The sequence below is a fragment of the Salmo salar genome, chromosome 03, assembly GCF_965601325.2.
Source record: "Salmo salar chromosome 03, fSalSal1, whole genome shotgun sequence".
Lineage (NCBI taxonomy): Eukaryota > Metazoa > Chordata > Actinopteri > Salmoniformes > Salmonidae > Salmo > Salmo salar.
Window position 1 is genome coordinate 79,042,826 of NC_138293.1, and position 16,168 is coordinate 79,058,993.

The 16,168-nt window shown below is 45.0% G+C and overlaps 1 protein-coding gene across 1 annotated transcript in view; it reads left to right on the top strand.

Moving 5' to 3' along the window:
* LOC106606743 (voltage-dependent T-type calcium channel subunit alpha-1I-like) overlaps positions 1-16,168 on the top strand; it is a 143,023-nt gene that overhangs the window by 87,483 nt on the left and 39,372 nt on the right. Inside the window, exons 19-25 of the mRNA XM_045715479.2 lie at positions 7,779-7,957; positions 9,901-10,027; positions 11,719-11,844; positions 12,162-12,251; positions 12,538-12,730; positions 13,222-13,373; positions 14,758-14,867. Coding sequence (XP_045571435.2) covers positions 7,779-7,957; positions 9,901-10,027; positions 11,719-11,844; positions 12,162-12,251; positions 12,538-12,730; positions 13,222-13,373; positions 14,758-14,867 — 977 coding nt within the window. The remainder of the gene's footprint in view (positions 1-7,778; positions 7,958-9,900; positions 10,028-11,718; positions 11,845-12,161; positions 12,252-12,537; positions 12,731-13,221; positions 13,374-14,757; positions 14,868-16,168) is intronic.

A 16,168-nucleotide genomic window follows, 5' to 3' on the forward strand; every position in this document is an offset into this window, starting at 1 on the left:
AAACAATTGTAATTTTCCGAGGTCCCTCTTTGTGACACCTGACCACACGACTGAACAGTAGTCCAGATACGACAAAACTAGGGCCTGTAGGACCTGCCTTGTTGATAGTGTTAACAAGGCAGAGCTTTATTATGGACAGACTTCTCCCCATCTTAGCTACTGTTGTATCAACATGTTTTGACCATGACAGTTTACAATCCAGGGTTACTCCAAGCAGTTTAGTCCCCTCAACTTGCTCAATTTCCACATGATTTATTACAAACTTTAGTTGAGGGTTAGGGTTTGGTGAAGGATTTGTTCCACGTACAATGTGTTTAGTTTTGAAATATTTAGGACTAACTTATTCCTTGCCACCCATTCTGAGCTCTTTGTTAAGTGTTGCAGAATTCTAAATTGCAATGCATGTCCTGCATAATTTGATCAGTTATACTTGGATGTGTAGTGTCAGTGTTGCTGGCATGTCATGACTAAGTTTCCTAATCTTGCCAGTTAATTTTTTTATTATTGAACCTTTATTTACTTATTTGCATAGGTAAGTCAGTTAAGAACAAATTCTTATTTACAATGACAGCTTAGGAACAGTGGGTTAACTGCCTTGTTCAGGAGTAGAACGACAGATTTTTACCTTGTCAGCTCAGGGATTCGATCTAGTAACCTTTCAGTTACTGGCCCAACGCTCTAACCACTAGGTTACCTGCTACCAGTGAAAAAATAATTAAAGTAATTGGCAATATCAGTGGGTTTTGTGACAAATGAGCCATCTGATTCAATGAATGATGGAGCTGAGTTTGCCTTTTTGCTCTGTATACAGTGCATTTGGAAAGTATTCAGACCCCTTGACTTTTTCCACATTTTGTAACGTTACAGCATATTCTAAAATTTATGAAATCGTTTTTTTCCCTCATCAATCTACACACAAAACCCCATAATGACAGGTATTTAGACATTTTTGCAAATGTATTGTAAATTAAAATCTGAAAAAGCACATTTCCATAAGTTTTCAGACCGCAGTGTGAACCTTCACACCAGTCTGAGGTCCTGAGAGCTCTGGAGCAGGTTTTCATCAAGAATCTCTCTGTACTTTGGCCATTCCTTTACCTCGATCCTGACTAGTTTTCCTGCCGCTGAAAAACATCCCCTCAGCATGATGCTGCCCCCACCATGCTTCACCATAGGGATGGTGCCAGGTTTCCTCCAGATGTGACGCTTGGCATTCAGGTCAATGAGTTTCATCTTGGTTTCATCATACCACAGAATCTTGATTCTCATGGTCTGAGTCCTTTAGGTGCCTTTTGGCAAACTCCAAGCGGGCTGTCATGTGCATTTTACTGAGGAGTGGTTTCCGTCTGGCTACTCTACCATAAAGGCCTGATTGGTGGAGTGCTGTAGAGATGGTTGTCCTTCTGGAAGGTTCTCCCATCTCCACAGAGGAACTCTGGAGCTCTGTCAGAGTGACCATTGGTTTCTTGGTCACCTCCCTGATCAAGGCCCTTCTCCCCCGATTACTCAGTTTGGCAGGGCGGCCAGCTCTAGGAAGAGTCTTGGTGGTTCCAAACATATTCCATTTAAAAATGGAGGCCACTGTGTTCTTGGGGACCTTCAATGCTGCAGACATTTTTTGGTACCCTTCCCCAGATCTGTGCCTCAACACAATCCTGTCTCGGAGCTCTACGGACAATTCTCATTTTTGAGAGAATTATGGCTTGGTTTTTGCTCTGACATGCACTGTCAACTGTGGGACCTTATATAGACAGGTGTGTGCCTTTCCAATTCATGTCCAATCAATTGAATTTACCACAAGTGGACTCCAATCAAGCTGTAAAAACATCTCAAGGATGATCAATGGAAACATGATGCACCTGAGCTCAATTTCGAGTGTCATATCAAAGGATCTGAATACTTATTTAAATATGGTATTTCTGTTTTTTATTTTTAATACATTTGCAAAAATGTTAAAAAAAAATGTTTTCGCTTTTTCATTACGGGGTGTTGTATGTAGATTGAGGGGGAAAAAATGATTTAACCATTTTAAAATAACACGGAACCCAAACCGCCTGCGCGCATGCGCCATCGTGCATACATTTATTTTCTCCCCCTACAGCAAACACGATCACGACACGCAGGTTAAAATATCAAAACAAACTCTGAACCAATGACATTCATTCGGGGACAGGTCGAAAAGCATTAAACATTTATGGCAATTTAGCTTGTTAGCTTGCACTTGCTAGCTAATTTGTCCTATTTAGCTAGCTTGCTGTTGCTAGCTAATTTGTCCTGGGATATAAACATTGAGTTGCTATTTTACCTGAAATGCACAAGGTCCTCTACTCCGACAATTTATCCACACATAAAACGGTCAACCGAATCATTTCTAGTCACCTCTCCTCCTTCCAGGCTTTTTCATCTTTGAACTTATATGGTGATTGGCTTCTAAACGTTGCTTTATCACACCGGTGGTGGGTTTGGCCCCGAAAGAAGGATGCATATGAGTTTCATTCTAAAACGCTATATTTCCATTTTCAGAAATGTTGGTAATTTCATTTTTTTGTTGTTTTAAGAACTTACTAAAGAGATTGGTGTGGTTTTTTTCTCCATCTAATCATTGCATGGGGTTGTTAAATGACAGACATGTATTTGTTTGAAACCTATCACTATATGCTTTCATTTCAGAGAGACAAACAGTCATCATTTGTTGCAAAATTAGAGATATCCATCTCACTCGCAGAGAAAAAAGTAGCATTGCAAGGTTTTACACAGTCAAATGTGACAAATGTCATTTCTAGTAAATAACTGTACAAATGATACATTTGTGGCATCAAATTAATCAACGCAGTAATATGAGATCTGGGCCCTGGTCAAAAGTAGTACACTATATAGGGTGACATCTGGAATGAGGCCTATTTCTAACCAAACACTGTAGCATGAGGCTAGATTTATGATGTGTTGAATTTATATGTTAAATATACAGGATAAGAACATTCCATTCCTGCTAAACAATGGATCTATAGAGTTTCTCAACACAACCAGTTGTAATACACATCTAAAATCTATGAATTTCAAATCTGAGGACAGTAATATTTTACACACACGTCAAAAATGTGTGGATTTATAGCGTTTTGGAAATAAACTCTTCAAATGCAGAAAATAACCTCATACCTACTGTAAAATATGGTGGTGGATCTTTGCTGTTATGGGGCTATTTTGCTTCCTCTGGTCCTGGGGCCCTTGTTAAGGTCAACTAGGACATTTTTGCCAAAAATCTGTTTGCCGCTGCCAGGAAGCTGAAACTTGGCTGTAAATGGATCTTCCAGAAAGATAATGACCCCAAGCACACATCAAAATCCACAATGAAATGGTTAACTGACCACAAAATCAACATTTTGCAATGGCCAGCTCAGTCTCCGGACTTGAACCTCATTGAAAACCTGTGGTTTGAATTAAAGAGAGCAGTCCATGAGCGCAGACCATAGAATATCAAGGATCTGGAAATAAGATTCTGTATGGAGGAATGGTCTAAGATAGATCCCTCCCGATGTGTTCTCCAATCTCATAAAACAGTCTAGAAAAAGGCTAAGTGCCGTTATCCTCGCAAGGGGAGGGTGCACAAAGCACTGAAAACAGTGGTGCCAAACATTTTGACGCCGATCTTTGAGATTTTTTTTATTACAGTACTTGTTAAGCTAAATGTTTTTCTCTGAGCTATTAATATAAAATAATATCATTTTATATAAAGATTCCCAGAATATAGCTCAGTATTTGTATTATTTTATACAGTATTTGTTGCTCACCTTTATTTATTTTTATTTATTTCACCTTTATTCAACCAGGTAAGCAAGTTGAGAACAAGTTCTCATTTACAACTGCGACCTGGCCAAGATAAAGCAAAGCAGTGCGACACAAACAACAACAGAGTTACACATGGAATAAACAAACATACAGTCAATAACACAATAAGAAAAAAAAGTCTATATACAGTGTGTGCAAATGAGGTAGGATAAGGGAGGTAAGGCAATAAATAGGCCATAGTGGCGAAAGAATTACAATTTAGCAATTAAACACTCGAGTGATAGATGTGCAGAAGATGAATGTGCAAGTAGAGATACTGGGGTGCAAAGGAGCAAAAATAAATAACAGTATGGGGATGAGGTAGTTAGATGGGCTATCAATGGTGCCAAAAAAAATGTATCCCTCCCTCCCTCAATCTCTCCCTCTTTTCTCCCTGGAAGTCTCTCCATTGCACTCAAGACAAGCAATTAATCAATGACATTAATTCGCCGTCAATCTTTCAGTTGCCGTCAATCTCTTTCACCCCGTCTCTCTCTCTCGCTTCCTCTCTCTCTCTCTCTCATTCTTTTCCACACTCTCTCTCCTCCCCTCTCTCCCTCTATTCCTCCATTCTGTTCTCTGCGGAGGGTTCTGATATAGGCTTACTCTAGATTGCCTGTAATAAAAGTGCAGTGAAATGTGTTGTTCTACAGGGTCAGCCATAGTAGTACGGCTCCCCTGGAGAAAATTGGGGTTAAGTGTCTTCCTCAAGGGTACATCAAATGATTTTTCATCTTGTCGGGTTGGATATCCAAACTAGCGACCTTTCAGTTACTGGCCTAATGCTCTTACCACTAGTCTACCTGCCACTCTACAGTATACACACTCTGGGCTTCTGTCAGTATAGGCTGTATAATCACATCTGTCTCTCCCCAGGCCATGGTTATAGACTTAGATACAATGTATTCAGATGCACTGGGCTCTTGTCAGTATAGGCAGTATGGAGTATAATCATTAGTCTCTGTCTCTGTTTCCCCAGGCCATAGCTATAGGCTTAGATGTAACAATCACCCTAATACACTGTACTGTACACACTGGGCTCTTGTCAGTATAGGCAGTATATACATTAATGTCATGAGTTATTTTGACCTCAGTTTATACCTAGGGTTAGATAGTAGGATATAGTATACACATACTGAGTGCCTGTCACTTTTACACATCAGGGGATCACTCTTGCTATAACTAGCAATGCAAATGGATTTCTGATTCAAATAATATTACTACACAGATCATACACGTAACGTTCGCTAGCTAGCTAACAATACGCTTTAGTTTGCAATGAATAGGACTTTCTGACTAAATTAGAAACTTAGAATATCTGAAAATGTAGCTAGACTCTTACATGGATGAACACTTCACGGCAGACTGGAACCATTTGACTCTGTTTTGTTTGTAGCTACATCTTGTTTGGCAAGCGTTGTCAAGTCACTCCAGTTCACACTGACCGTGGCGTGTGCAGAATGTAGCCCATCACTTTTTCCAACTGATCTGTCGATAGCGCCTGCTAAATTCAGGGGATCAATGTTGTTGAGAAAGTAGCAAAACTTTTGTCATTCTCGATGGCTAACATTATATCTTTCAAAAACGGTCCGGTAGAAAGGACTATCAACACATACTCACGTTATAGACAGAAACATGCTACATGGCAGACCAATCCAAACTCATCCCCCAGCATGTCCAGCCCATCCATTGTCTCAGCCAATCATGGCTAGGTAAAAGGTTGCTGTCTTTTTCCGTGGCTAAACCAACTAGGCTCATAATTTAACTATTTTATTTGTATTTATGGATGGAATACAAGTTTGTTATTAAGGCACATGATATTTCACATATTCCCGAAGGTATTTCTGCCCCCAAAAAAACATTTTGATCAAATATAAATGTTTACGTTCAAATTCCTCTCCGATGAAGTAGTGACACTCAGTTTCCTGAAACAAGTCACATGTTTGTATTTATTTTTTTATTATATGTAAATGGAGACATTAGGTTAAAAACCTAGTTGTCACATCCTGATGTCCACTGCAGAATACATGTATTAACAACCTCTTATTTAATGTGAAAAGAATATTACACTGCTCTGAAAACTCACTAAACTATTCCTGAGATATTTACCAATTAGAAACAACTTGAATATCAAACTCACAAAAATGATAATTACACAATAACACACACTTAACATAAAATGTGCTAATTGTGATGGTAGCCATTTTGAGGAACCAGAAATAAAACAGTATCAAAGTGACACTCCCACATGTGATGTCATTGAAAAGCCCAGAATGTCCTCCCAAAGGTACAACAGGACCTAACACAGTGACATGTATGGCCTTAGAGATACGGCCCAAAAACCAATGTCCATTCGAGAGGACCAAAATGAATTGCTGGTTCTCAGGAGGATAGGCAGTACAGTCATTAGGTTTAAATGTACAGTCTGGGGCTAGGCAGTAGGATCATTATATTAGATGATCATTATGGTCATACAGTACCGTATATACGCAGCAGTCTTTTCTACTCTCGTCAGTCTCATGCTAAGTGATAATTTGGCTTCAATGCCAGTCATTCAGAGCCTATAATGATACTAATATTAATCATGGAAATAATATGCATTGGATTTCTGCTCTGACTGTGTTGCTTAATTTAAATATTTAAATCATGGGTCTTTTTTATCCGATGTCCTCGTAATCACTCATTCACATTGCTGCCTTGCAATCTCCTGAAGCCACTGCCCCTGAATGTACACACACACATCCAAAATGCACCACTCAATCTAACTGTACCAATATGCCACTGCTTGCCATCCATGACACATAGTTGTGGGTTTGTAGCAGGAATCACAGAAGAAAGTTAAGGGGACCTGGATGATGATGTTCCACCAACTGTGTACAACCCAAAGGCACGGTGTTGCATCATTAGTCCAACTCTGTGTCAGAGAGCCTACTGTGTCTACCTGCAGTTTGAACTGTACAACTCTGTCAGATGCCCTGTTTACTCTGTTTGTTTGTGTGTGATGGATAGTTCCTTGTGCTAGTGTGAGTGTGTGTGTGTGTGTGTGTGGTGTGTGTGTATAAATAGCAGCCAGTGTGACTGTGACAGTTAATGTCAGTGTCTGCCAGCGGGCTCTAGCTAGCACGAGCAGGTGTGTGTATGAACAGGTGTGGATGTGTGTGTCACAGAGATGTTGCCCATTTCATGATCCAGGTGTGTGTGTGTGTGTGTGTGTGTGTGTGTGTGTGTGTGTGTGTGTGGTGTGTGTGTGTGTGTGTGTGTGTGTGTGTGTGTGTGTGTGTGTGTGTGTGTGTGTGTGTGTGTGTGTGTGTGTGTGTGTGTGTGTGTGTGTGTGTGTGGCTGCTTTTGTGTTTGTGCTTTTTATGTGTCTGTGCTTGTACATGTGTGTTTATAGTTATCCTCCAGGCGGTTCTATAGTGTGTGTGAGTCACTTTCTGTCACATGTCTCATTAGTGTCTATAGATTTCAGCACAAAGACTCCTGTGACCTGCAGCTGCTGACGACTCCCTCCTTCTCTCTCCCCCTCTCTCTCCCTCTCTACCTCTCTCTCGGTCTCCCTCCCTCTCTCTCTCTCTCTCTCTGTCCTTCTCCCTCTCTACCTCCCTCTGTTTCTCTTCTCTGTATCTCTCATTATCTCCATTTCTCATGCACCATGTAATGTGTCTGAGACCTCTAGTCAATCTGGGACCAGTGTCCTAACCTGGGATATGTGTGAAGGGGAACTCATGAACTTTAGCACAACTCTCCCATTGACATGATGCAGGACTCTTGCTCTTTTTTGCAACAAAAATAATTCTGTAATTGTACCAACTTTATTCAATGTAATGCTGGTAATTTCAATTCTTCATATACTATGGGATTGTATATAGGTGACTGGGTGTACCTGTTGATAACCTACCTCTCTCCCTCTCCCTGTCCCTGCCCCTCTCTATCTCCCTCCCCCCTCCCTATAGGTGGTGTCTATGGGCCTGTATATAGGGGAACAGGCATACCTGAAAAGCAGCTGGAACGTGTTGGACGGCTTCCTGGTCTTTGTGTCATTGATTGACATTGTGGTGTCAATGGCGGGCGGGGCTAAGATCCTGGGGGTATTGAGGGTTCTCCGATTGCTCCGCACACTGCGCCCCCTCAGGTAGGTAGGACATACTACAGACACACTGCACCCCCTCAGGTAGGTAGGACATACTACAGACACACTGCACCCCCTCAGGTAGGGAGGACATACTACAGACACACTGCGCCCCCTCAGGTAGGGAGGACATACTACAGACACACTGCACCCCCTCAGGGAGGTAGGACATACTACAGACACACTGCACCCCCTCAGGTAGGGAGGACATACTACAGACACACTGCACCCCCTCAGGTAGGGAGGACATACTACAGACACACTGCACCCCCTCAGGTAGGTAGGACATACTACAGACACACTGCACCCCCTCAGGTAGGCAGGACATACTACAGACACACTGCGCCCTCTCAGGTAGGCAGGACATACTACAGACACACTTCACCCCCTCAGGTAGGGAGGACATACTACAGACACACTTCACCCCCTCAGGTAGGTAGGTCATACTACAGACACACTGCACCCCCTCAGGTAGGGAGGACATACTACAGACACACTGCACCCCCTCAGGTAGGTAGGACATGCTACAGACACACCGCACCCCCTCAGGTAGGGAGGACATACTACAGACACACTGTACCCCCTCAGGTAGGGAGGACATACTACAGACACACTGCATCATAGATTTGTATACACCCTCTCTGAGTCAGCTGCAAATACTACAGACACACTTCACCCCCTCAGGTAGGTAGGTCATACTACAGACACACTGCACCCCCTCAGGTAGGGAGGACATACTACAGACACACTGCACCCCCTCAGGTAGGGAGGACATACTACAGACACACTGTACCCCCTCAGGTAGGGAGGACATACTACAGACACACTGCACCCCCTCAGGTAGGTAGGACATGCTACAGACACACTGCACCCCCTCAGGTAGGGAGGACATACTACAGACACACTGTACCCCCTCAGGTAGGGAGGACATACTACAGACACACTGCATCATAGATTTGTATACACCCTCTCTGAGTCAGCTGCAAATACTACAGACACACTTCACCCCCTCAGGTAGGGAGGACATACTACAGACACATTGCACCCCCTCAGGTAGGGAGGACATACTACAGACACACTGTACCCCCTCAGGTAGGGAGGACATACTACAGACACACTGCACCCCCTCAGGTAGGCAGGACATACTACAGACACACTGCATCCCCTCAGGTAGGGAGGACACACTACAGACACACTGCACCCCCTCAGGTAGGGAGGACACACTACAGACACACTGTACCCCCTCAGGTAGGTAGGACATACTACAGACACACTGCACCCCCTCAGGTAGGGAGGACATACTACAGACACACTGCACCCCCTCAGGTAGGGAGGACATACTACAGACACACTGCACCCCCTCAGGTAGGGAGGACATACTACAGGGAGGTTCACATAATGACCTTGTCCCATAGTGGTGAAAACAGACTAGTTGTGCAGTATTGTTTCTTTGGTGATTTGGGGTCAGTTTAGTTTGTTAGGATCCCCATTAGCTGTTCCTCATGCAGTGGCTACTCTTTCTGGAGTTCACTTTCCCTTATACCTGAAAGACCAGAAAAATGACACCTTTGAAATATAGATTTGTATACACCCTCTCTGAGTCAGCTGCAAATACTATATTTTGGTAAGCACTCCTCTTACTAACTCTCCATCCCTCTCTTTCTGCCGCTCTTTCTCTCTCTCTCTCTCTCTCTCTCTCTCGTGCTCTCCCTCTCTCTAATCCTCCATCTCTCTCGTGCTCTCCCTCTCTCTCCCTACCTCTCCCTCTCTCTCCATCACTCCCTCTCTCTAACCCTCCATCTCTCTCCCTCCCTCTTTTTCCCTATCTCAATCTCTCTCCCTCCATCTCTCGCTCTCTCTCTCTTTCTCCATCCCTCCTTCTCTCTCTCCCTTCATCTCTCTCACCCTATTCCTCTCCCGCTCCCTCTCTGTTTCTCTTTCTACAGGGTGATCAGTCGAGCCCCAGGTCTGAAGCTGGTAGTGGAGACTCTAATAACATCTCTGAAACCTATAGGAAACATTGTCCTTATCTGCTGTGCTTTCTTCATCATATTTGGTATCCTGGGGGTGCAGGTAAGGGCTGTTATCATTGGAGTACTTGTCTCTCCATCTTTCTTGCTCTGTTTTCCTTATTCCTTCATTTTATCAATATTTCACTTTCCCTGTCTTCCTCCTCCAACATATACCCTGTCTTTCTCCGACCAATATACCTTGTCTTTATCTTCCAACATATACCCTCTTTATCCTCCAACATATACCTTGTCTTTCTCCTCCAACATATACCCTGTCTTTATCCTCCAACATATATCCTCTTTATCCTCCAACATATACCTTGTCTTTCTCCTCCAACATATACCCTCTTTATCCTCCAACCTATACCTTGTCTTTCTCCTCCAACATATACCCTCTTTCTCCTCCAACATATACCTTGTCTTTCTCCTCCAACATATACCTTGTCTTTATATTCCAACATATACCTTGTCTTTCTCCTCCAACATATACCCTGTCTTTCTCCTCCAACATATACCCTGTCTTTCTCCTCCAACATATACCCTCTTTATCCTCCAACATATACCTTGTCTTTCTCCTCCAACATATACCTTGTCTTTATATTCCAACATATACCCTCTTTATCCTCCAACATATACCTTGTCTTTCTCCTCCAACATATACCCTGTCTTTCTCCTCCAACATATACCCTGTCTTTCTCCTCCAACATATACCCTCTTTATCCTCCAACATATACCTTGTCTTTCTCCTCCAACATATACCTTGTCTTTATATTCCAACATATACCTTGTCTTTCTCCTCCAACATATACCCTCTTTATCCTCCAACATACATATACCTTGTCTTTATCCTCCAACATATACCTTGTCTTTCTCCTCCAACATATACCTTGTCTTTCTCCTCCAACATATACCCTCTTTATCCTCCAACATATACCTTGTCTTTCTCCTCCAACATATACCCTCTTTATCCTCCAACATATACCCTCTTTATCCTCCAACATATACCCTCTTTATCCTCCAACATATACCTTGTCTTTATCCTTCAACATATACCTTGTCTTTATCCTCCAACATATACCCTCTTTATCCTCCAACATATACCATGTCTTTATCCTCCAACATATACCCTCTTTATCCTCCAACATATACCATGTCTTTATCCTCCAATATATATACCCTGTCTTTCTCCTCCAACATATACCCTGTCTTTATCCTCCAACATATACCCTGTCTTTCTCCTCCAATATATATACCCTGTCTTTCTCCTCCAACATATACCCTGTCTTTATCCTCCAACATATACCCTGTCTTTATCCTCCAACATATACCCTGTCTTTCTCCTCCAACATATACCCTGTCTTTCTCCTCCAACATATACCTCTTTCTCCGACCCACATATACCCTGTCTTTCTCCGACCCACATATACCCTGTCTTTCTCCGACCCACATATACCCTGTCTTTCTCCTACCCACATATACCCTGTCTTTCTGTATCTCTGTTTCCTCACCTTCCTCCTACTGTTTTGTCTGTCCCTCTGTCTCTGTCACTTCTATTTCTTTATCAATCTTTGCCACCTGTCTTCCTCTTCCTCTCTCTCAATTCCCTACATCACTCTTGACCATCTATGTAATGACCACCTCTATATTATTCCCATCAAGTGTGTCTGTCCTTTGATAATGACATATGAAAGAAACCACTTCTATGGCAACAACAAGACATCTGAAGTGGCTCTGTCCATTGTTCCCTGACAGCTGTTCAAAGGGAAGTTCTTCTACTGCTTTGGCCCCGATGTCAAGAACATCACCAACAAGTCTGACTGTCTGCAGGCCAACTACAAATGGGTCCATCACAAGTACAACTTTGACAACCTGGGACAGGTGAGGATTTCTCCCAGTATCAATTTCAGACGAGGTGTCAAACTGATGGACATGGTGAATGGACCAGTATGAAATACTGAACTGATGGACATGGTGAATGGACCTGTATGAAATACTGAACTGATGGACATGGTGAATGGACCTGTATGAAATACTGAACTGATGTTTTGTCTGTGTGATTTTGTCTTTATATGTATGTTTATATTTCATGTCGTTCATGTGTGTTCTGTCTGTCTGTGTACGTCTGCATTTCTGAATGTGTGTGGGTGTGTTCTGTGTGTGTGTGTGTGTATATGTGTGTGCGTTCTGTACCGCAGGCTCTGATGTCACTGTTTGTGCTGGCTTCGAAGGACGGCTGGGTCAACATCATGTACCATGGCCTGGATGCTGTAGGGGTGGACCAACAGGTAACTAGTCTAATAGTGATCATCAAGTCTATCCATTATATTTCTATAGATGTATTATTTTTTCAGTTGTGTTGGCTGACTGATCTATCAGAGCATACTCAATTCCTCCTCTCCCTCTCCCTCTCCTCCTTCGACTAAACACTCACATGCACCACTCCTCTCTCCCTCCTTATCCCCCCTCCCTCTCCCCATCTCTCCCTCCCCCTCTCCCCTCCCTGCCTCCCTCCCTCTCATCCCCCCTCTCTCCATCCTTCCCTCCCTCTCTCTCTCCCTCTCTCTCCTCTAGCCAGTGATCAACAACAGTCCATGGATGCTCCTCTACTTCATCTCCTTCCTCCTCATTGTCAGTTTCTTCGTTCTCAACATGTTTGTGGGCGTGGTGGTGGAGAACTTCCACAAGTGCCGTCAGAACCAGGAAGTGGAAGAGGCTAAAAGGAGAGAGGATAAACGACGGAGACGCATGGAGAAGAAGAGGAGGGGTAAGGGAGAGACGGGAAGAGATAGTGTGAGGGAGAAAGGGATGGAGGGAGGGTGAGGGAGAAAGAGGGTGAGAGGGAGAAAGGGATGGAGGGAGAGGGTGAAAGGGAGGGAGGGTGTGAGAGGGAGGGAGGATGAGAGGAAGAAAGGGAGGGGGAGAGAGGGTGAGGGTGAAAGGGAGGGAGGGTGTGAGAGGGAGAAAGGGAGGGAGGGAGGGAGGATGAGAGGGTGAGAGGGTGAAAGGGAGAGAGGGTGAGAGCGAGCAAGGGAGGGAGGGTGAGAGGGAGAAAGGGTGAGAGAGAGAAAGGGGGGGTGAGAGGGAGAGAGAGAGGGATGGGGGAGAGAAGAACAGACAGAGATAGATCATCAATGATTGTGTGAATTGTTTATGAGTATTACTCTTGACAGGAGGACATCACAGGAATGCTTTTGAATAGTGTACAGTATTACTGTGTATAAAGTACTATGACCTGTGTTTGACTCCCCTTGCCAGATGCCCAGAAGATCCCCTACTATGCCAGCTACAGCCCCCTCCGCCTGTGGATCCACACTCTGTGTACCACCTACTACCTGGACCTCTTCATCACCTTCATCATCTGTATCAACGTCATCACCATGTCACTGGAACACTACAGCCAGCCACGAGTAAGACTGGAGGGAGCGGTGTGTGTGTGTGTGGGTGTGGCATATTTGAGTTTACCATACAAACAACAACAGTACACAGTACCATATGTGACTCCTTCTCTCTCTCTCCCCTTCCCTCCCACCTCCTTCTCTCTCTCCCCTCCCTCCCACCTCCTTGTCTTTCTCCCCCTCCCTCCCTCCCACCTCCTCTCTCTCCCCCTCCACCCCACCTCCTCTCTCTCCTCCCTCCCACCTCCTCTCTCTCCCCCTCCCACCTCCTTCTCTCCCCCCCTCCCTCCCTCCTTCCCACCTCCCCTCCCTCCCTCCTTCCTACCTCCTCTCTCTCCCGCTCCCTCTCACCTCCTCTCTATCTCTCTCTCCTCCCTCCCACCATCTCCTTCTCTCTCCCCCTTCCTCCCACCTCCGTCTCTCTCTCCCCCTCCGTCTCTCTCTCCCCCTCCCTCCCTCCCACCTCCTCTCTCTCCCCCTCCCTCTCACCTCCTCTATCTCTCTTTCCTCCCTCCCACCATCTCCTTCTCTCTCCCCCTCTCCCCCTCCCCTCCCTCCCTCCCTCCCTCCCTCCCTCCCTCCCTCCCTCCCTCCCTCCCTCCCTCCCTCCCTCCCTCCCTCCCCCACCTCCTTCTCTCTCTCCTCCCTCCCACCTCCTTCTCTCTCTCCTCCCTCCCACCTCCTTCTCTCCCCTTCCTCCCACCTCCGTCTCTCTCCCCCTCCGTCTCTCTCCCCCTCCCTCCCACCTCCTCTCTCTCCCCCTCCCTCTCACCTCCTTCTCTATCTCTCTCTCCTCCCTCCCACCATCTCCTTCTCTCTCCCCCTCCCTCCCACCTCCTTCTCTCTCCCTCCCTCCCACCTCCGTCTCTCTCTTTCTCCTCCCTCCCACCTCCTTCTCTTTCTCCTCCCCAAACCTCTTTCTCTCTCCCCCGCCCTTCTTTCTCTCTCTCTCCCCCCTCCCACCTCCTCTCTCCCCCTCCCTCCCACCTCTCTCTCCTCCCTCTCACCACCTCCTTCTCTCTCTATTCCCTCCCACCACCTCCTTCTCTCACCTCCTCTCTCTCTCTCTCTCCTCCCTCCCACCACCTCCTCTCTCTCTCTTTCCTTCCTCCCACCTCTTTCTCTCTCTCTCTCTCTCTCTCTCTCCTCCCTCTCACCACCTCCTCTCTCTCTCCCCTCCCTCCCTCCCACCTCCTTCTCTCTCTCCCCCTCCCTCCCACCTCCTTCTCTCTCTCCCCTCCCTCTCACCACCTCCTCTCTCCCCCCCTCCCTCCCACCTCCTTCTCTCTCTCCCCCTCCCTCTCACCACCTCCTTCTCGCTCTCCCCCTCCCTCTCACCACCTCCTTTTCTCTCTCCCCCTCCCTCCCACCACCTCCTTCTCTCTCTGTCTCTCAGTCTCTGGATCTAGTGTTGAAGTACTGTAACTATTTCTTCACATCCACCTTTGTACTGGAGACCCTCCTGAAGCTCACCGCCTTTGGCTTCCGACGCTTCTTTAAAGACAGGTAGTTACAGGGCCACACTGACTTACTGAATAAACACTGTATTCACTGCTGCACTGTGTGTGTGTGTGTTTGCGCATGTCAGTCATCTCAGTGTGTATGATTCATACAGAGTATATGATTCATAGCTGCCCTTCTTAACCACAACTCCATTAGAAAATAGTTATTCTGACTTCAATGGTACTTCCTGGTAGCGTCATAGCTTTACTATAGCTGAACTATAGCTGGGATACTCTCTGTATAGTCAAATAGAGATACTGCTGAGCTACTGAATAAACACTATCCACACTGCTACATTGGAGACACTGTGTGTGTTGTCTCACTCTGTGTGATTCACAGTAGTAATGCCATAGCTGTAATATAACCAGGATGCTCTCTCTATACTAAATGGTACTAGTAAAGGTGACTGAATTAAATACGCTGCACTGGGGACACTGTGTGTGTCATCTCACTGTATGATTCATAGTGTTTGCTGTACTGTAGGTAGTTAAAGTTAGGGTTAAAGTTAGGTTGACAGCTTAGGGTTAAGGTTAGGTTTACAGGTTAGGTTGACAGGTTAGGGTTAAAGGTTAGGGTTAAGGTTAGGGTTAAGGTTAGGTTTAAAGGTTAGGGTTAGGTTTAAGGTTAGGTTTAAAGGCTGTGCCAGCTAGTGACCACTCTGCAGAGCTGCCTACAGAACAATATTCATGACGCTAATCTGCTATACTTGCATTGTGTGTAGATGTATCATTGTCCATTTCATCAGATGCAGAATAACTATAGTTAGTACACTCCTCTATCCTCATCTCTGACCCATCTCTGACCCATCCCTGACCCATGGTCTCAATCAGGAAACAGAAATCACAGAAGAATCGCTCTGCCTCCATACAGCCCAATATCTCACCCACACTGTGGGCAATACGGTGGAGCAGTGATTTCTCCCATTCTATTATTACTGTTATTAATTCAATTACACCCACATTACTGTTAACAGGACCCTGATCAACCCACTCACAGATACATGGAGCATCACTAGAGCCATTCCTACTCATTCTCTTTCTCTAATTGTTTTCCCATTCAACATAATGGGTTAGTGATGAAGCAGATAGATTGTGGCTGATGTTGGATATCTATTCATTTAATTGACTCAGTACTGAATGTCTGGTGCTGAACTGCTGCTGCTGTTGACAACACATACACGTTGAAGATGTTGACGCGAACAAAACACAAACATTTACCTGGTGCTTTAATGGTACTGACCCATTTTCTATGATGGAAGCAGAGAAAGAGAGAGGGGGGGAGGGGAGGGGGGGTAGAATAGAAAA